Below are 20,518 nucleotides of genomic sequence, written 5' to 3'. Positions count from 1 at the left end.
CCGACCAAGTAAAGCCACTACATACTTCTTTAGGACAGGTTCTTTTAAGCTGGGCAAATTGCAAACTCTTGCTCAATGAAACTGGGCAGATTCATTTTGTTTTCTGAGCTTTCCAAGCACATGCTTTCACTGGAAAACTTTGACTGTTCCCACAAGAAATCTGTGGTCAATTTTATGTTTTAATGCAGAGGCTAAGATCATGTGAGCTAGCTGTTGAATAGCCAAACACTCAGCAAACAAAGAGAATCTTTTGGTTTTCTCATGTGGTCATGGACCCTGAATCATTGCCTGACCTAGAGGAGTTTTAATTCCCCCGCCCCCAGTCCTCATTGAAAGATGTGTTCTGGTTTAGTTACTGTGAAGTAGGTGTGATTTAGTCAAAGCACAGCCTTTTCATCCTTTTTAATCACAACTATTTCCTTTATGGGTTATGCCCTGAGGTTGCTATGGGTGCTCAGTTGATTAACTTTCAATGTTATCTCTAACTGAACTCTGCTAATGCAGATCTCTTGCAAGAATAAAACGATAGCATAGTAACTAGTAACCAAGAGCTCTTTGTAACCGATTACTGCAGTTAAGATCCAAAAAAACCTGTATTAACACACAATCGAAGGTTAAAAGTGCCATTTTCTTGCACGCAATAACCTGGCAAATCTTATTTTTCTTTCAGTGTGCAAACGTAACATTTGGAATGATGTCGAAATCTTTGGCACCTTTTTTTGGTTGGAAAATCCAGATATTTGTTGGTACAGTTGTTGCCTAGCCAGTTCTGCCACCAATACAGACGGTCGGAGCGTGCCAAGGTGTAGATTGAGTCCACCTTTGAGGCATGGAACATCTGAATTCAGATTTTTTTCAGGAGAAGATAGTGATTAAAGGTGTTAAAGGACATAGACTGGCTGAGTTCTAAAGTATTTTAGAACTTTTAAAAACCAGATTATTTTCAAAGGCCCAGGACAGGGAGTAGGTATCTGCTCTATTGTGCCAGCAGAGGCAAGGATATGTCAACTTGAAGCTCAGCTGTAGTCAGAGCAGCACATCTGACGCTGCCATAAGGTGATATAGCAAAGCAGGGATCAGTATACAGAAATTCTTACTAGGTCTTACCCCAGCTGTATGTTGCAAGGCATGAAGGACTGATGATCTGTTAAGCACTGGTTACATTGGTTGAAATCTAATACAGTAAAGGGACCAAGATCTTGCTCTGAGACTTTTAAGGTGTTCTTGAAAGTCTTTGGTCTGGATTTTTTTAAAGTATTTGCCAATTGTAGATTTTTCATTTCACATGTAAAATGAAATGTTCTTTTGAGCTTAAATATAGCTAAGGAATTGACTCTGTATACCCTTCATATCAAGTTTGTTTTGTCAATGTGTTTTAGAAATATAATAACTTGAGGTATGTTTGTAGTTTTGGAGCTGTCTTTCTAAGTGTCTTTGCTAGCAGAGTCCAGTTGAGTTGAGATAAGTACCTATCAGTGAATAAACTTCTTTTCAAACAACTACAGAGGTTCTAAAGAAACAGCCTTCAAAAATGGCAAACATTTATACTACCTTAATAAATAGATGCCATGGAAACTTAGGGCTTCATAACTGTTTTCATGATTTGTACAAGTTATTGTAATATCTACCTAAGTAGAACCCATGTAGACATTTGAGCTGTCAAAGCTGCCAGCTGGCTTTGGCATTTCAGGACACCACATTCCCTGGAAATGTTACTTTTAGTTTAATGAAAGAAATATCCTGGGATGAAAGAGGAGACCAAAAAGGTCTTGCTATATAAGCCAAGAGAGTTGTTGGCAATTGATAGAAAACCTCTAAAATTTCTGGATACTGAGCTGCTCTGTCTGATCAGCCAGCCAGCAGCAGGAGCCAAGTACAAGTGCTGATGATTTCAACTGGCAGATGCAGCACAATTGTACAAAGTCACTATTCCAGTAATACTGCCTCTTCGTGAAGCTGTTCTTGTTAGTCACTGCTGATGGACCAGCCTTTGATGTGCATCATCTTTGTTTAAGGAAAGATCTACAGGAGGTGCTTGAGTATTCAGAAGTGCTGTGAATTTCCAGCACTTCTGATTTCAGAGCCTGCAAATAAACACAGTTTTATTGTGCCTGCTATTTTCAGGAATGATCTATTATACCTACCACCTTTCCCAGAAGATGCAGTAGTTAACGTTAGTCATTTATCTCTCAGTGGCTGGATATTTGCCTATAGCTCATAAGGTACATAAAACTGAAGATGCATAAGCTTGTAAGGTAAGGGACATCCAGTCCGACTCTTCTTCTGAGTTCAGAGCTGCTATGCAAACGTCCAATTAGACCTGTGAAAATCCTTGGCTGTGACAGGTCGAATTGGTTGCGGTATGCTTTCTACTTCTGCCTTTGAACGGTTTTTTAAAGACTATAGTTGTGCTCTAATGAACCATCAGCCTGAGCATCTGAGGTTAAAGCCTTGTTTTGTCAAGCACAAACAAGATGCAGAACAGAAAGATAAATCCATATATATTCCATCTCACAATTCTAAGTAAGGCTGAAAGGTCTTGACTCTTATAGTACTGGGATTTGCAGCCTTGAGATTACCAGGACACTCAGTTTAGGGAATAACTTTTTTCCAGGAAAAATTGAACTTATAATCTGACGCAATTTCATAAATGGCTCAATGTTCAAGTAGTGTGGAAAACCATCTAGTGACTAGGATCAAACAGCTGAATATAGAAAGGTTTAATCATTAAAGTAAGTTTGGAATCCTGATAAAGCTTTAACGAGAGATGCACCCTTGCTGAATCTGAAGGTTTATATGGGGAGGGAACAGCAGGGGAAGCAGGAGGCCAAGTTAAAGACTCAAAATTGTTAAGACATCTGGTTCTAACCTTTTGGCACAATCTTGTGTTTTTGATTTGAAATTTCACTGGTAATTTGCAGTAATGAAGCTGTAAAACATTTTAAACAAAATATTTTGAGTTACCCACATCAACATTTTTGGCATATGAGAGATTACCCTGATAAAGGTGGAAAATTTGAGGACATGAAACTTTGCTCAGGATGGCAAGATTGTTACCAGTAGAGCTGAGCAGGGGACTAGGAAAAGGTTTGCACACTTTACGGACTGGAAACTGCTTTACTTGAAAATTGCTCTATAGCTGTTGATAATCCACTTGGTCTGCAAACAACCCAATCCGAACCTCAGTTTCCTAGATCATAGAGCTCAACCAAATTGCTCACAGCACAGCAAAACAGACCTTTTCTCCCAAAGGATCTTTCACTCTAGGAACCATGACATTTATTTCCAAGATAGCTGAGTAACTTTTGTGGACTACATTTTATTTGGGAAAGGTGAAAGGGAAAACGTTAGGCTGATATGTCTAAAGAAGCACTGCAAGAAGGGGAATCTGAGACTGTAAACTCCATTAGAGACTGTACACGCACCATTAACTTTCTGAGGGTATCTGGTTTTTATTCAGCAACGTGTAACAGGCTCTCTCTCTTGTACCTGTGATCTAGTGACTGTAGCTGTTCCCCCTTTTATCAGATATTCCCCTTTTACTCTTCTAGTAGAGCAGCAACTCTTACAGTTTGGATTTTAAAGCATCAGCTAGCTCATGAGGTACTCTGAATGGCCTTGTGGATCTAAAGAGAAAGTATGATAACCTCTTCTCTCCAAGTGAGTCGATCCATGAACCTAGAAATCTTCAATGACAGATGCTAAAGTAACTAAGGGTGTGTCTTGATGAATAATTCTCTGGCGGTAGTACCGACTTTAGCACTTGCTGTTCTCCTATACACACACACTTACATACACATGCTCGCCCCCACTCCTTTCATTGTGCAATCTCACGGCAAACCTATACAGGGAACTGTTCTGACAGAAAATAACTCATTTGCAGGATCGTTGTCCAGATCAGGCTCCTTGTGTGAGTGTACAAATGCTTGTGTCAGCACAGCACGTGGGACAGTAACAGCACTGCTGAGTGTCACGATAGTCTAAACTTGCAGGTACCTACGATACTAGGCAGAACGCGTATTGCGTGGTTCCCACTGCTAACCGAGCTTTAAACTAAGAACCACAATGACTCCTGAGTTACACAACAAATCTTATGCTCATAACACTCTGAGGCATTATAGTAATAGCAGGAAAGAAAAATAAAGGCCCTTGGGCTTAGAAGTATGCCAGATGTTGACCCCTGGCATTCTTATGAAAGCCTGTCCACAGAAATCCTGGATTTAGCGTAAATAATCCAAATGCAACTTCTCACCTTGCCACAGTAAAAGATGTCTTCTCGCTTGATCCTTCCTTCCGCGATCTTCTCCCGGATGGCTTGTCCCACTTCGTGCTCGTTGTAATAGACAAAGGCACCATCTATATGGCGGTAACCAGTATCAATAGCAATCTTCACTGACTCTAGACAGGAACCTTTGGGAGTCTAACAGGAGAAAAAAAAGAATAAATATAGTTGCAGCCTCCTGCTTGTGTCTGTTGCAATGCTACCGAGTCAGTGAGATGCACGCAAAGGTCTTGCTGGAGTTCATCCAGTTTAACTATCCCTCATCCCTTCCAAACATCAGTGTTTCAAGTTGCGAATAAAACGTGCTCTGCACTTTTCTTCAAAACTGTCACAAATATGGAATTAGACTGGAAAGAGGAGCTAAGCAGAAACTTCACTGGAAGAGTGAGTACAAGAGTCCTCAAAAAGCAGAACTAAATGCATTTGGTTTCAAAGTGATTTCAGAATTTCTTATCTAGAGAGTAATGGCTTTCCTACAACAGCTATTTAATAAAATCTCTTTATCAAACAAGAGAGCTTTTTGGTGTAGCAGAGCTGGTCAGCCATCTATCTGATCAGAAGCTGTTTGAACACTTCATGGCTTAGGAGAGCTTTCTGCAGAGCAGGAAGGAGAAATTCAGATGTGTCTTCTTTCTCTTCAAACCAACTTACCGTTGATAGCATCACCATCCAAAAGGTGGTAGCTCAGGAGGATCTACTGACCTAAATTCCCAGTTGCGGACAGTTGTTTTGTAGGCTGGTCAAGAACCAACAAACGAATCAATGTACATTTTTTAGGCCTCTTACTGCTTCAGTTTAAGATGAGTTCAAGAAATCTCTTGATCTGTCCAAGTGACAACTGTATTTTTGTACTCCATATGGCAGTCCATTCTGCAGTTAAGTTTACTCATGTTAACCGCAACTTAGAGCAAACTTATTTTTTTCAGAACAGCCCTGTCTCTCATTAGCCAATGTGGCAAGCAAAATGCAAGTAGGCCAAACCAAGTAAAGAAGCATGAATTTCACTACAATCATTTGACCTGTCACTGAAATTGGACTGAAAATGTCTCATTGTTGCCATATTTTGCGTAACAAGGAGGCAGCTCAAAGCAATGATGGCTGAGGGCTGTCAATGGCAAATGGCAATGTTCTCCCATGGTTTTCATAGACATTGCTCTGCTGAGACAAGGACATCTGATCCACTCAAAGGAAAACCAAAACAGAGTGAACCAGCTCACTGCTTTGAAAACTGCACCTGCTCTGCAGCAAGTTGCACAGATCAGACATGTGCCATGAGGCAATGCCACCTAGCCCGTCAAGAGAGAAGATCCAAACTTCAGTTTTGCTTCTGCTAGCAGTTGATACTGAAAGGTGAATTTTGCTACGTCCAAGTAGAGGGTCCAAGACCAAGCTTCCTCTCCTATGGGGAAGGCAGGAGCTGGAGAGAACTGGAATGGAGAACAACTGTGAAGAGAGGATGTCAAATTTCTTGTTTCTGTTGTTGCCAAGGAACAGCAAGAAGTGGGACTGGCAACAAGCACTGTTGGGAAGGGACTTTCTCCCGCAGCAGCCACTGTCTCTCTCCTTGCCTCAAGCCTTCCTTGTGGCAGCAGGCACCAGTTTGGCTTTCCAGGAGTTTGCCGCAAAATAAGCAGCTGCTCTTCCAGCACCTGCCTTATGGCCTCTTTCGCTTCAGGCCGGGAGTGGCCCTCCCTGAGGCCACTTTTGCCTCATCTCCACTCAGCCAGAGCTCTGGGGCTCGCAGAGCACAGAACAGCAGGAGTACCATCGGGCAGAAAGCTTAAACGCACAATTTCCGAATGTGGAAACTAACTGTGAAACTCACTGCCCCAGGATGCTGCGAGACCAAGGACATGGGCCTGTTCTTCTGCATTCATGGAATAAAAACCTATGAAGAATGACTGAAGGATTCAACCTCTCTGTTGCTAAGCCCCAGAGCTGCAGGCTGCTGGAAGATTATTCTGGGGCAACGAGATGCATCCCTGTTTGCTCACTCTGCTCTCCAGCTTTCTCTCAGCCTTGGCCCCTGGTGGACAGGACTGGGTGGACTGGACTGGGTGGACTGTAACTCTGACCCAGGAGGGCCACTCTGCTCCAGGGTGCGGTACCTGAAGTTTACTTAAAACTCAAAGCCACTCACGCTTACCCTTACTTATTATGGACCTGAACGCAGGCTGAGGCTCAGAGCATCACAATTTGGCATGATAAAGTATTTAGAGAAGCTACGACACAACCTTGTCCACTCAATTGAGACAGGCAAGGAAATGCTTGTTCAAATGCTTTGCCGCTTTCAGTGCGAGAGCCTCCCAAAGGCACGCTCAGCCCCTGCCAGAGCCCTTTCCTAGCTGTTAGTAGGAGGTGAGGAAGATCACAGCAGCGAAAAGCGTTAAAGGAACAGTCAGTGGCTAGTTTTCACTCAGGGTGTGTTCAGCAGCGTTACAGAAGTGCTAAGGCATGGAGCAGTGACAGACTCGAACATGTTCTGCTCATCGCGCGCTGTCGAAACCTGTGAGGGCAGGATTTGGAGAAGGCAAGAGACAAAAGGCTTTAACACGCAAATTACAAGTGTTCAGTTACTGGTCATACTAACATCATACATCGACCTCAGCAACGACCTGCTGTAGCTTCAGATGCTAAGCTCAGGTTGACTAACAGAGCCAGGAGTTTCAGGTCAAAGCGCTTGTGAGCTCAAGCCCAGGTGATGACTAGTTATCCAAAAGAAAAATAAAATAAAAAAGTATGATCAGCATTTTCTATATAAAACCTGTGGCAGACCTAACTCACCTAACTGTGGCATTTAGACCTCTTTAGACTGTTTGGTTTGTATAATTTGAGTGTTTGAAAGCAGAACATTTAGAGCACATTACTCTGGTGCAGGAAATAATAATTTTTTTCTCCCCTTTTTCTCCTTGTGTTGAAGAGCCTGAAAGTGGGCTCAGGGCCTGATCCTAAGATTTCGTCTCTCCTCTTGTTGCACTCTTGTGAAATTACCTGGACGTGGCTCCCAATTTTTTCCTGAAGCTGTGAGGTAAATTCTGCAGAGCAGGGAAATGCTGATTGTTAAGTCGCATCTTTTCTCAAACATGTTGGCCATTTTATTCAGTAAGAAAGTAGAAAGAATAGGTAAAGAATGATATATTCTCATACTTAGGGGAATGGTATAATTGCAGGCTTAAAGAGGGGAGAGTGGAAGAGAAGAAAATGAGAAAACTGGCAGTTACAGTAAACTTCAATTGCCTTTGCATCCAATCAGTTAAGTTATATAAGAGTTGAACTTCCATATATTTCTTAATCTTTTGTATGGAAATTCTGTACCTCTGTACAAATAACCTTGTGAAAGACTCCTCCATCTCAAGGATTAATCTTATTCTTTAGGGGCTTGCGGGGGCTTTCTTGGATCAGGTCTTGATTACCAAGGACCGGAGATGGGTTTACATTAAATATAAATGTTTTCATTGCACTAGTTCATTTACTCTGATGTGGTACATTAGCTCCGACAGACTGGTCTAAGATGCTTCCGATAAAAATGCAAGAAAATCTAGGGAACGGTTTTTGGAAAATCCTGGCCCTACTGAACCCTCCCAGCTGAAGGTCGGGGAAATTTGCGAGTCTGGAAACTTTATACCATATGTTTATTTTCATTCTAATGGAGAAACTATCATCTCTAGCATTTCACATATGTAATCCTTCCAAATCCTGCAGTGATGGGCTCTGGTAAACTGTGCTGATGAGTTGTACAGGCCAGTCATGTTGTGGTTTTGCCACTTTTTAAAAGTGTTGCTCTACATATCATATCTTATTCCATTGTTTCCCTGACAGTCTTAAAGCTGCATGACTCATATTACCTCTACTTCATCTATCTTTCCATCAGCGAGGGCACAAACCTGGATCTTTCCCCATTACCCAGCTGCTTAGCCCAAGACATTTTAATCTTTTCAATCTTTCACGGAAACAAAGTCCTTAACTAGCAGAATAGTTAGAGGCAGTGACCAGATCAGAGTTTGTCAGCTAAAAACCAACCATTACTTAATTGCAGATAAAAGTGTGATAACACTGCTCTTACATGTCCTGATGTATAAAGGTTTGCACTTCTATTACAGCTCTCCGTGCAGCCATGACTCATAAGCTGACTTAGTGAAACTCATAGAACAACCGTCCCAGCTATTTCTAGCAGCGGCGTCAGACCTCGGCGGTCCTACTTCAGGTTATGCATATCATACGCAATACGAAATGCAATTACTTATGTTGTATATTCATTTCAGTTAGACATTTCTAACCATTTCTAACCACCATTTCTCAAATGGACAGGGCTTGTGTTTAGAGCAGAACAAAGGCTTGATGATGCACCAATCGGTACTAATTCAGGAGGCTTGGCCTTAAGACAAGTCTTTGCTGCTTTATTACTTTTAACTTAAGTGTAGATAAGAGGTATGCTTGATCCTTAGCTGTAATTAATGTTTCCATTTCAAATCAGTGCGCCCTGCAACCATGCTCCTTTGATCAGGACTGTTATTTTAGAGCTGAAATTTTATAACCACTCGTACACTGTAAGTCAGATTTTTATCTTCGCTGCTCCAGCATTCAGTCGCTAATGTGTGCCAAAAAAGATCTTAAATTTATTACATATATTCTGATAAAAGAACAGCTGCTTAGGTGACTAGAACCACTTACTCTGTCACGAATAAATTCTTTAATAGCATCTAAGTTATTTTTAAGATTACAGAGTTTAAGGAAATAATACACACAATTATTTCCTCTATCAATCTTTTTGATAGCTTGTAAACCTACTGATTTACTGATTGTAAACCTACTGATTTACAACCAAGCATGACAGATGGAACCAATATCCACTTCCTTTAGATTCCATAGTAAATAAAACTGGTAGAAGGCTAGAAGGAGTAGGCTCAGATTTCTACCTTCATCGAAAGAAAGGGAGAAGCAACTTGGCCCCTTTTCCACAGATGAAGTAGCCAACTGGCCAGTCACCACATTTTATGAATCTAAAAAACCAATGTGGTTCATCAGTTGTGTCTGTCTGAAAGGGTCTGCTCTCCTTTTCTCTGAGACCACGAACTTTTTAAAATGCTTATTCCAGACAACAGGGGTTGTCTGGAATGAGACATCATATCCCATTTTGTCAAAAACTAGTCTCCCTACCTTGAAAAATGCATAGCTTCAGTTTTGCTCATGATTAGACATGATCAATCAACTGGAGAATATTTTTTATGCACACGTACCCATGAATATTACTATTCCCTTTCAAGTAGGAGGACAATATTTGCTTAGCGGTATTTGTGGTAGGCCTACTCATTCCTGTTATTTAGCGTTGCACTTCAGCTTCCTGCTTCCATTCCGCTTTTTCTATAGGATCCTTTTCTGGTCTGTTCTTTCTGTGAGCTTTCCCACTGATATAAAGGGATTTTTGGTTAACTTCAAAGACAAAGCTAGGAAGATGCATTGGTGGCGGACTGTAGTCTTGGAAGACCATATAGACAGAAGGTCTCATAGGCAGTGCTTTCAAAAGTCCTAACTTCATTATATTCGCTTATTCTTCATTAGTCCATACATTAAAGGAAAGCAGAGTCTGCTTCAGGCTCTCACAATCTGCTGCTCCTCATTTGGGGCATGCATAGTTCTATTGAGTTGCATCAGTTCTGGCAGCATATGAGAGCCGAGGAAGTAACACACCAGGGAATAAGCAGTTTGCCTTAGTCCTGAGCAGCTAACCTGGTCAGTGCAGTAGTATCCAGTCCATGCTTCTGGGAGGAAGAGCTTGAGGTGTTGGGGAAGACAGAGCCATCTCCCACAAGAATCTGAATTTAGCTACGGCTAAATCAGTACAAGGGATCCAGACTGTGGGCTAAGTGCTCCACTCCTAACCTATAATTTAAGATGTAGAGCTGCTGTTTAGGAATCTTAGCTAAATACAGGAAGAAGAAAGTAGGTACATGCCAGGGCTCGGAGCCTCCTTCTTCAGAGCTCCGCAGTCACAAACAGATTCTTATGCAAGTTTCTAGAAGCCCAGTTGCTAATTTCCATTTGCCTGTTTTCTGGACAAACTAGCAAGGAGGACTGGCTTAAGATGTTAGGAATGGAGCATAGAAAACATGTGTAATGAAGGCATTACAGGAAAGCACAGGTTGAGTTTACAAAGCCAGAGGATATAAGCTACACAAGGGAACATTCTTAGAATTGTTTAGTCTTGTAAAGGAGAAGCTGTACTGTACACCTCTTTCTTGGAAAATGCAACCGCCAGCACATCTCTCTCGTATGCAGGAAAAACTGGCTTCCATCCCCTGGAAGTACTGGCAACCACCATCCAGGAAGCAAAATCGAGAGAAATGGTCTCTACAAAAGCAGGCAGAGCTAAGAAATGAGGTAGAGAGCACAGCTGACGGCTTTTGAGCCAGGCACTGAGAAGCAGGAGTTGCTGCACTGGCCCAGAACTTTGCTCTGTAGCATGCAGTGTGTTACCCTAGACAGCAGATGATATCAAATGCTCCCAAAGAAGATGGGTGAGTGGTGATGTTCTCTGCCTCATGTCATGCTGCAAATGAGTGTGGACAAGGGTTGGCTTTCTCTGCTAGCCTGATGTCCCTCAGTCGGTGTCTTGAAGCATGAGGTTTGATCTCCCGTACAACATCAGCTTAGATTGCATAACTACAGATTTAGCATTTCTAGAATTCCTGTTACACTGTTATTCTAGGATTTAGCCAAAGCTCTGTTCAGGAAAACCTTATTATTGTAGCTGACAGAGGCTGCTGGAGTTATTTTTACCAGAGAAATCAGAGATTGCAGAATACTCAGTTTTAGGATCACTGCAACAGAAGTTGCACTTAATGCAAGTTAGTTTAATGCAGGCTGAGGCTAACAGGCTACCATGCCCCTCTTCTGGCAGCTCGAGGATTAAAGGAAATGAAGCAAATGCTGTGCACACCAGGGTGTCATGCTAACTGTGCCAGCTGGGTGGACTGTGACTTTTTGAAGAGCTGGACGACACAGTAGACAGCTGGCCCACACTAGAAAACGCATATCTAACTGCAAGGGTGGATGTGATCACAGCACCCTTCAAACAACATATCTGACGCTAGGGATGCGTGAGGTACAAGAGAAAGATGAAGCACCAGCCTGTGCAATAGCAGAGGAGAAAGAAAAGGTTGCTAATAGCTCTTCCACTTCATTCCTTAGAGTTAAAGGGGAGAGGTTTCTGGCGCCAGTTCGCAGAAGTGTTTGCAAAGGCAGATATAAAGCCCGGGGAATTCCACCACCTAGTTAGCTGAACCAACAAAAGTTAGCTTTGATGAAGCCTGAAGAGGCTTTTTCTACATGATGTTTTTTGGTTTTGATGAATGTGGCCTCCTAGGTCACCAAAGACAGAACCCAGATGTGAGCTTCCCGCATGAACTGCAAGAACATGCTTACACTGTTCTTCGGGGAACTGCAGTGAATCAGGGACACACGGGAGCACAGAGCCATGCTTAACGTATGGAGTCAGTCAGGGCCATTTTAGGAAACAGAATTGCCTGGAAAATTGGGCTCTAATTGTTCTTGCCAAACAATTTATCTTTCAGTTGTGTTAACTCTGATGACTCACTCGTAGGGGCTCAGATTTTCCCCATCTTCAATAGTGCCAGTGATTCCCTCCTCTCCTGAGGCTCTCCTTGAAGATGTGTCTTCAGTAAAACAATCACCATAACTTTTATTTAGATAAAAAGTATTTCCTTGTGGCTCTTGAGCAGTGATGAAAATTGAACATGTTCAGAAAGCCAGAGAAAAGACAGGTTTTTTTTTTTTTTGGTCAATATTTGGGCTTGATATTATTACATCAGTAAGAATTAGCTTTGCAGTTTTTGGAAGAGAAATATATTGAAACAGCTAGTGTTTGTCACTGTATGACATAGCTGTGGAATATAAAAGGTCTGCTTCTGCTGGTTGCTTTTCAGACAGGAATCACTAAGACTGTTTTAGGGAAGCGCTACTGTCCTGAAAGCCTATCTGGATTACTCTTCTATTAGTTTTGTATCTATCTGGACTGAATAAATGCAATTCCATCCTATGTCACAGTCAGACATTTAGCTCATCGGGTTATGTGAGCATCTGACATCTGCTGTCCGAAAGCCATACAGAGTCCCAGCCAAAGCTGTCATCTCCAAATGTTGTCTTGCTCCGGGAACGTTTCTCTCCGGAGCACTCTTGCATGTGTCCAAGTCAGCATGTGTCGGCACAGCGCTCAGGAGCCAAGTGAACCAGTGCCAGGTTGACTGTAAGAGCCAGCCCCTCGGCTTGGATTAGACAGGCATTGCTGTGCTGGGCCAGGTGATTATCTGGCTGTCAACAATTTCATTAGTGGAAGTGCTCAGCTTTGCAGGTCAGGAATATATCTCTTGGTCCTGGCATATTCTGAAAAGATTTTCATGTGACAGATATGGTGTGAGCACAGGTTACGGGTTTTAGCTTTTTAACAAGCATTTTCTTCAAGCTTATAGTTTGAGGCATGCTCAGGTTTGGGTGGAGAGTAGTTCTGACCACAATCTACTCAGGGCAAACTAAAAATCTTACCATTTTCTGGGACTAGCAATTTTGTGGCCACTTTGCTCAGAAGTCCTCCACAGGTCAATGGACTTTGTAGCTAGAAAGTTAGTCTTTCAGTTGCCCTCATCTGCAAGGATGGCCCCAGCCTCATCAGGAATTTTACATGCTGATCATTTCAATAAATGCAGCTTTTGGTCTGCCACACATGACTAGACACTAATTGTGTTCATAACTGGAATCACCACAGAAGCCATTGGCACGACCCAGGGATTAGTCATACTATCAATTTCTTTCCTATTAAACATTAGGATTCATAGAAATGATGGATTACAGAGATTTTAGCGGAGAAGATACGTGGAGGCAGATAGGTATTTCTGCTGATTCCACAGTGTCTTAGAGTCATGGTTTTTGGCCAAATCACACAGGGTGAAATGTCATTTTGTCAATAACTTACCGGTGAAAGAACTGTTCTTAGACAAAAGCTAAGAGTTTTTGAGCTTGCCACATTTCAGAGAGAAAAAAAAACCAACAAACCTAATTGCCTTTTCTGATAACCCGTTTTTTCTAATTAGATGACTTAACTTTCCTTTCTTAATGAGATAAAGATGCAATCTTGCTTTTATGCAAGCCAAAATTTTCCATTGTATAACAAGAAATTGCAAGGAGTTAGCAGGAATTGAGGCGTCAAGAGGTGGTTGCAGGCAGGAGAGAAGACGTTATGCCTAAACACAAAGTTCAAAGTTTGAAGGCACAGAAATGTAGAAACACTGCTCCAGCAGTAAAACAGGAAAGTTGTATGGCAGAGCAGAAAAGGCTAGTACAAGATAAACTCTGTTTTTTGTAGGTGGCAAGTATACCATTAAAGTGTATATGAAAGGGAGCTTTAAGATGTGTTACACAATTTTAAGATTTTTAGTGAGAGTCAGGGATTAAAGCAGAAATTGAAACCCTTTTGATTTAGTGCATTTTTCTACTCTGTACGCTCACCTATTCCTCTACTGCTATTAGAGGAATGATTTGTGAAAAGCAGTGTCTTAAGTGTTCATCCCTCGTCCTCTGGCATATTTGCCACCTCTGTAGCAAATAGCAGGGATGGATTAATATTATAATACAGCTTAGAGTCACTGAAGCTTCTTGAAACCTCCCACAGATGCCATCTCCCATCATTCCTTAATTATAGTGCTTTTGGTCATGCTTCCAAGTGAGCAGTCCTGCTCCCACCAGAGAGCCGTGTTGTTCTGCTGCCTGCTAAAAGCTGCTACCTGCTGCTGCACCTCATCGAGGCATTTGTGGACCAAATACCAAGACATCCTGTTTTTATCCACTCTTGGCAACTGGGTCTTGCCAATAACTGTGACTTAGTCAAGGAGTAAGCAGTAAAATCTGACAGATTAAGCAATGAGGGCATCGCTCAACACAAGTATACTAGTAAGAGAAGAAAAGGCATGCAATCTGCTGTCCATGTAAGCAGAATTGTCTGAGCAGGGTTCAGTCCTTCAAGTACTAAAATAATTGAGTCATGAATTATAATTGGGTGATCTTGCTACACATATGCAGTGTATGGACAAATATCATTTAGTGTGAAGACTAGACTAATAGTTTACTAGCAACCAAGCAAAGACTTCTAGGACATGTAGCGGATCAGGCACAGCTCTCTTTCTGCCCCTGCCTCAAGTACGTAGATCTCAGTTTGGAAGTATGGTTTTAGGACATCCTCAGAGGCCAAGGAAACATAAGACCAGCCTCTGAAACATCTCAGAAATCCTAATCCTGAAAGACAATATGTCGTTATGTGTAGGCCAGTCATAGCTCTGTTGCTCCAAAGCAAAATTCAAGAAGACAAGGCAGGTCAGTACAGCAGGAGGTAATACTTCTGCTCAGAAAGCAAACAGCCTAAGAAAGTCAATGGTGTTCACCACATGGGACTTTAAAGAGATGCAATGTCCTTTGAAAAAGATGGTCAGGGTATATGACCCAACAACTTGAAAAAAAACCCTTTTTTGCCTTGAGAACTTACTTTGCTTCTTAAATTCAAGGGATAAATATGAGGCTTCATAGCCAAATATCCCTGCTGACTCCCCCCAGCTCTATCCAGATCAGGTTCCCACTACCCTTTTTAGGGATGAAAAAGGCAAAGTATCTTCCAGGCCTATATCTGTGGTGATTTCATGTAGGGGCATAAAGACGGGTTCATTAAAGAGCTAACCTCAGACTCTCAATATGTGCTGAGTTCAAACATACTCATTTGTAATTCTTCACATTAAAAGGACATATTGTGGAAAGAAAGCTAAGGCTGTAAGGACATATGTTATGGCAGTTCCTACTCTTGTCACTGCTTCCATTAGCTCTTTCAAGAAAAAATTTAGAAGCTGAGTGTAACAGGAATTTTACCCCAGCACAAAGAAAGCAAATAGTTTACGGATTTGGAGAAGAAGTTTGTAGGGGTGAGATCAGGAAGCAGAAGCCTATATGTTTCAACCCTTTCTCTAGAGAACTCAAATATCTGTCCCTCCTTCCAGGGACTTTCAATACATGATCTGTTTCAGTAGATCCCACAGATGCACCATCCTTTACCTATAGCTGTGGCTCAAGCCAAGTGACTTCTTCCACATGCCACCTGAAAACATTGCTTTCTCCATGTTTCAGAAGTTGGTGATAGCCAGGAGAAAAACAGAGGGAATTAAATCATGTACAGTTCCCAAGAGATCCAAATTGCATCAGGTGAATAAGTTAATTACTACCTGTTTTGACCTACAAGTAGCCTATGGCCAGTTCCAAAGAAGGACAGCCTGCAGCAGAGATGCAGTCCACAAAGTTAAGAGTGGTGAAATTATTTGTGTGGGTGTACCCTTGTACGAGGAACTTTGGGGCATAAAAGATACTGTGTGAGCATTAGAGGCTTTGCTCCATTGCCGGGCCCTTGCAATCAAAAGTGACTCTGGTCAACTTCTAGCTTGGGTGTAAAAAGTATTTCAGGGTGCCAAACGGTATTTTGACTTATCCAAACCAGATTTTTCCCTAGTTGCTCAGACTGGATGTGGGAGTCCTGGATGAACTTTTCTTCTCCCTGACTCAAAACAGCAATTGCTTTTTAAACACAACCCAGACTGTCTAAGCAGCCTACCATTCACAACAGTTACTCTGTTACAGTTAAGGATTTTTGGGAAGGGGTCTCTTTCCTTCCTGGTGGGATATCATGCAGCGCTTTTCAGTATGCAGTATTTTCGTGAAGGGCAGTGCCCTTTCCTGCAGGGAGGGTGCACCTTCCTCTCCAACTTGCACGTGTTTCTTCCTGCCTGTCTCAAGCTATCACATACCCCAATTATGAATATTTCCCTGGGCTCTGTGATATGAGTTTAATCCCTGGGGGCACAGAAGAGGACTGAAATTGTTTTCCCACAGCCTGTGTGGATTCCCTAACCAACCGGCTATTCAGGGAAAGGCAACTACTACCTCCAACTGCTTTAATAATCTTTTGATTCCTCAGCTTGTACTGCCAGTGCCCAAAATGAAATGCTTTGCCATTTGTTTTGCCTGAAACTATTCCATGAAACTGCTTCCAATTTATGAATGGATTTGGCTACCTCAGAGCCTCATTTTTAGCAAAGCAGCAACTTGCCAAAAAACCCTTACCCAGTGCTATTCTTAAGTGCTTTGCCCAATCTTATGTTTCAGAAGCATGGCCTGTGTATAGTGTGGTTGCTACAACCTTCCCTCCAACCCCGCTCCTAACTCAGTCAAAACAGGAAGGCAGGAGAGGAGCTGTGGCCAAGGCCCCTTGACCTTCCCGGGAGACAGCTAGTATTTATGTGTAGGCACTGACTTGATGATCCGAGCTGTGATGACAGAGATGAGTTATAAAGTGAAGCTGGTATAAGTGTAGTTTTAACGAGGCGTAGGATTTCCAGGATTTAAGATTGTTTTTAGCACCTTTCTGCTCAGCGCCTGCTCGTCCCCTCTCCCCTGCTACCATTCGCTGTGCCGGGGACCGCGTGCTGGTGCAGGGGTGCTCGGAGGGCTCATCCGTCTCTGCTGCGGGATGGGGCGATGCCTCAGGTTGGTCTTGACGAGCTCTGCGTAATCCCCGGCGGGGGTTGTCCTTGTCCTCCCTTCCCACCTGCCCCCTGGGGACTGCCCTCTCCCTCTTTTGTCCTGTCCCAGCCATTTAATGCCCCAGAGAGTTTTGGGGTCAGTGGCGTGGGGGCCCTCGGGGAGGGAAACCGGGAGGTAGTACATCTGCTGGCGCCGCTCCCGCACGCGCGGGACCTTGCCAGAAGGATCTGCGCAGGCAGACTGAGGCAGAATTGGTCTTAAATTTTGAAGCCGTTTCGAGGGTCTTGATGTTCCAGATTCGCTGCTCTTGCTGCCGCTCCCTCCCAAATCCACCAGAGAGAGGATGTTTGGAGGAAGGGAAGAGAGAAAAAAGGAAGAAGTCAGGGGTTGAAGTTTTCAGCATTTTGCTTGAATCCATGCTTGCTAGGACCAGCAGCCTAATTTATGGTAGGCAGGACTCTAATACCACTTACGCATTTCCTTCCCTGCATGAAGGAGAACATAAAACTGACTTCAACTCATTGGAATCTGTACCAAAAAGTGAACTAAGCTTTTAGTTGTAGCAGTTATTAGCATCCCTTAAAAATACAAATAGGAAATACCAATTAAAGCAGCAAAAATTATTTCTAAGTGCTTTTTAGATGAACAGCCCAGATTTACCACTAACTCTATAACCCAGTGAAGAAGAATCCTTTCTTTCCACTAACAGATGAGCGGATAGTAAATGGATTCATTGCATTTTCCTGCTGTGCTAGGAGAATAAAGTAAAAAGACTCCCCCCCCCCCAACATTGCACTATTGGAGTTCTCAGTCTCAAAGAATTATCTTAATTATTGTCATCCTGACCTGTACCCAGTCAGAAGAAAAACTCCCTTTCACTTGGGGGGGAAAAGCTTTCAAGAAAATTAATCTGATTCTCAAATAGATCTTTTGCAATGGTCCAGCTCTGTTCCAGTTGAGTGGTGTGTTTCACTGAGTCGGTAAGCTTGTACACAGGACCAATCTTTGGTCAATAGACTTTTTCTTTTTTTTTGTTCAGTGTTTCACAATTGCAGAAGCATGACTTATCTTCCAAAGTAGTCTTTGGGAGAACAATTAAGTTATTTAAGACTAGCTAGGCAAGCTGCTGACACACTTCAATCCTGAATGCACTGCTCTGCAGTTTATCTTAACAGAGCCCAGAACACAAAAGCTGGCCTCCTGCCTCTGCTTTCTTGCAACCAGCCATCAGAGAAACAGATTTCCCTGCTACTCAGCTAACCAGATATGCCTGGTTTGCTTAACCAGCAAGCGCATTCCTACACTTCAGGAAGGACGCTTTGCGCTCGTTACGAGCTACTGGGCTATAGCACAAGACTGAGAAAATAGATTTGTTTTGGACAACCCACTCTGATGTGGAGGTGCCAGGGTGAATGACCTTTGAAGAAAATCTGCATCCAAGTGCAAGATGAATAATCTGACAAGTGAAAGGCTCTGTATTTTATATCATAGCACAAAATGACTCTAAGTCACAGAGATCTGACTCATGAGCAGAAATAGCATGCTGGGGATGGCTGGCATTGCTACCACCACCAGCTGCCTGCCCCTAGTGTTGGGGAATGGGTGGCTCAGACGCCACTTCTTAAGTGATTCAGCCACAAAAAGTTACAGGTCGGCATTTTGGGGAAACGTATCAGCGTCAGTTTATAACTTTGCTTTTTAAGGCAAACCTTGAAACAGCCCTGAGTTGCCACAAACCCCTTCAGCTCTCTAGGCAAGAGGAAGAGGATAGAAACCTTGCCAAGGCGTCCCTGTGGAAGTGGTGCCAGTTGTGAGTCAGCACTCGGCTGAGCAGCTTGTCCCAGCTCAGCCACGCTTCGCTGTCAAGGCAAGATGTTGACACAATCCCTCTGATCTCTTGTCGGGCAAGCAGTCTTTGTGAGGTGGGTGAGCTTTAAACTATGACCTATTTAAATGTCCTGCCTCGTTATTGATCAGCAGCTACAAACAATTCTGCAACCAAGTTTTCCCAGCCGCCCTCTGTGACAAGCTCCTTAACTCAAGCACGCTGTCCTAATCCTAGGCTAATACTTCAGCCCACTTCCTCCCAATAGACACAATAGTATTTCACCTGGTCATCTTAGAAAATGAGGCTTTTGCAAGTGCCTTATCAGTGCTTCTCTACCTCTGCTCAGCTCCTCCTCCCACTAAGAACTTTCTAACGCGTTTGTCTTGTACAAAGGGGAGAGACAGCTCAGAGAATCAAATTCCTAAAAATGTGGAGAGAGAATCAGGGGTTGGGTATGTGCACCCATCCCGACCAAGGTGCAGTTACACAGCAACTTAAACTGCTCCAAACTAGAGCTGCTGCGGCGATGCCCTATCTGCACTGCCCTGTTCCCTTTCTTCTGTCACCAGAAAACAAAACAGGTATATGTGAAGGGATGCTTCCAGGGGCTGATTCGGCAGGAAACCGACCCTACCTAAAAATGATTAGCTCCCTGAGCTCCCTGGAGTAGCTCCCTGAAAAGGCTCACTGCCCATCTGGACCCGCAGGAGGGCAGAGGAGGGAGCGGGACTACGTGGGGCTGAGGGAGACTGAGCAGGATTGTCACTAGGCTGATTCAGAGAAGTCTGAACTTCTGCAGAGCAAACTCTTAGCAGGGTTACATCGCTGCTGAGAAGGCTGCCTCTGAAGGAGGGAATCCCATGCACTTCCTCGCTCCTTGCTGGTGGGTTAATTTTCTACTCAGTTCCCGATTGTTTTAGCTAATTCCACAGCTTCTCACTACATTTCATCAAGACTGCAGGTGGGAAGTGCAGCACGGCAGGAGCATCCCTTCCGGTAGCAGCCTCACTTAGGTCAGCTTAAAGCTGCTGTGAAATTGCAACTCGAGGGCTAGAGGCACGGTATACAAATCCAGAAAGAGACATGTCAAGTCTGTTCAGAGCAATTTTGTTACTGAATTATGCAACATTCTGCTTTGCTGTATTAAAGCTCTTTTCAGAGGCGGTAAGTTTGCTTCACTAACCCTTATTCAAAGAACACCACTAGACGAAAACGTCTCCAAAAAACTCTAGTGATGTAGGGGACGGTGCCCAGCCCCTGAGCTGTAGATAGCGCAGTCCCACCGATTCTTCCCGGGTAAAGCAGTATTGTCAGCCAGGAAGAAATGCAGCGTTAAGGACTTCTTACACCCTTTCTGCATTGCTCCAGCAAAGCCTACAGCAGGGTTGATTGATCTTCTTTTACATTGTTATTAATACAATTAGTGAGTATTAAGTGACTTTTATCAAGGGTTTTATTTAAAAACATCTATTTTTAAATATCTTGTGGTATTGTGGTACACACGATGTGGTAATATGTATGGTAACATAATATTGCATCTCAGCTCTGATACTATTATACAAGAATGGTTCTGGCCACAATATCTCTTTTTGTACTCTTCAAAAGAGGACAAAGTACCGATCAAGGATCACTCAGTTTAGAAGGGTGCAAGGCAGCAGCTAACGAGTTGACTTGACCCTACCAACTGCACGGACGGCAAAAGCATCAGGTGTGCTCCCACAATTTTGCTGCAGCAGAAACTGCAACAGTTAGATGGGATGCCTGCCCAGGACACACAAAACCGAAGGATTTGAGAACGGTTTGGCCGCTGGCATTCAGCTGTG

The 20,518-nt window shown here is 43.0% G+C and overlaps 1 protein-coding gene across 1 annotated transcript in view; it reads right to left on the bottom strand.

Annotated features, from left to right (window-relative positions):
- AKR1D1 (aldo-keto reductase family 1 member D1) overlaps positions 1 to 20,518 on the bottom strand; it is a 35,903-nt gene that overhangs the window by 14,341 nt on the left and 1,044 nt on the right. Inside the window, exon 2 of the mRNA XM_068945240.1 lies at positions 4,253 to 4,420. Within this exon, the coding sequence (XP_068801341.1) occupies positions 4,253 to 4,420 (168 nt within the window). The remainder of the gene's footprint in view (positions 1 to 4,252; positions 4,421 to 20,518) is intronic.

This window comes from Struthio camelus, chromosome 1, assembly GCF_040807025.1.
Source record: "Struthio camelus isolate bStrCam1 chromosome 1, bStrCam1.hap1, whole genome shotgun sequence".
Taxonomy (NCBI): domain Eukaryota; kingdom Metazoa; phylum Chordata; class Aves; order Struthioniformes; family Struthionidae; genus Struthio; species Struthio camelus.
Note: the sequence above shows the minus strand (reverse complement) of the source record. Positions and strands in the feature narration are given on the sequence as shown.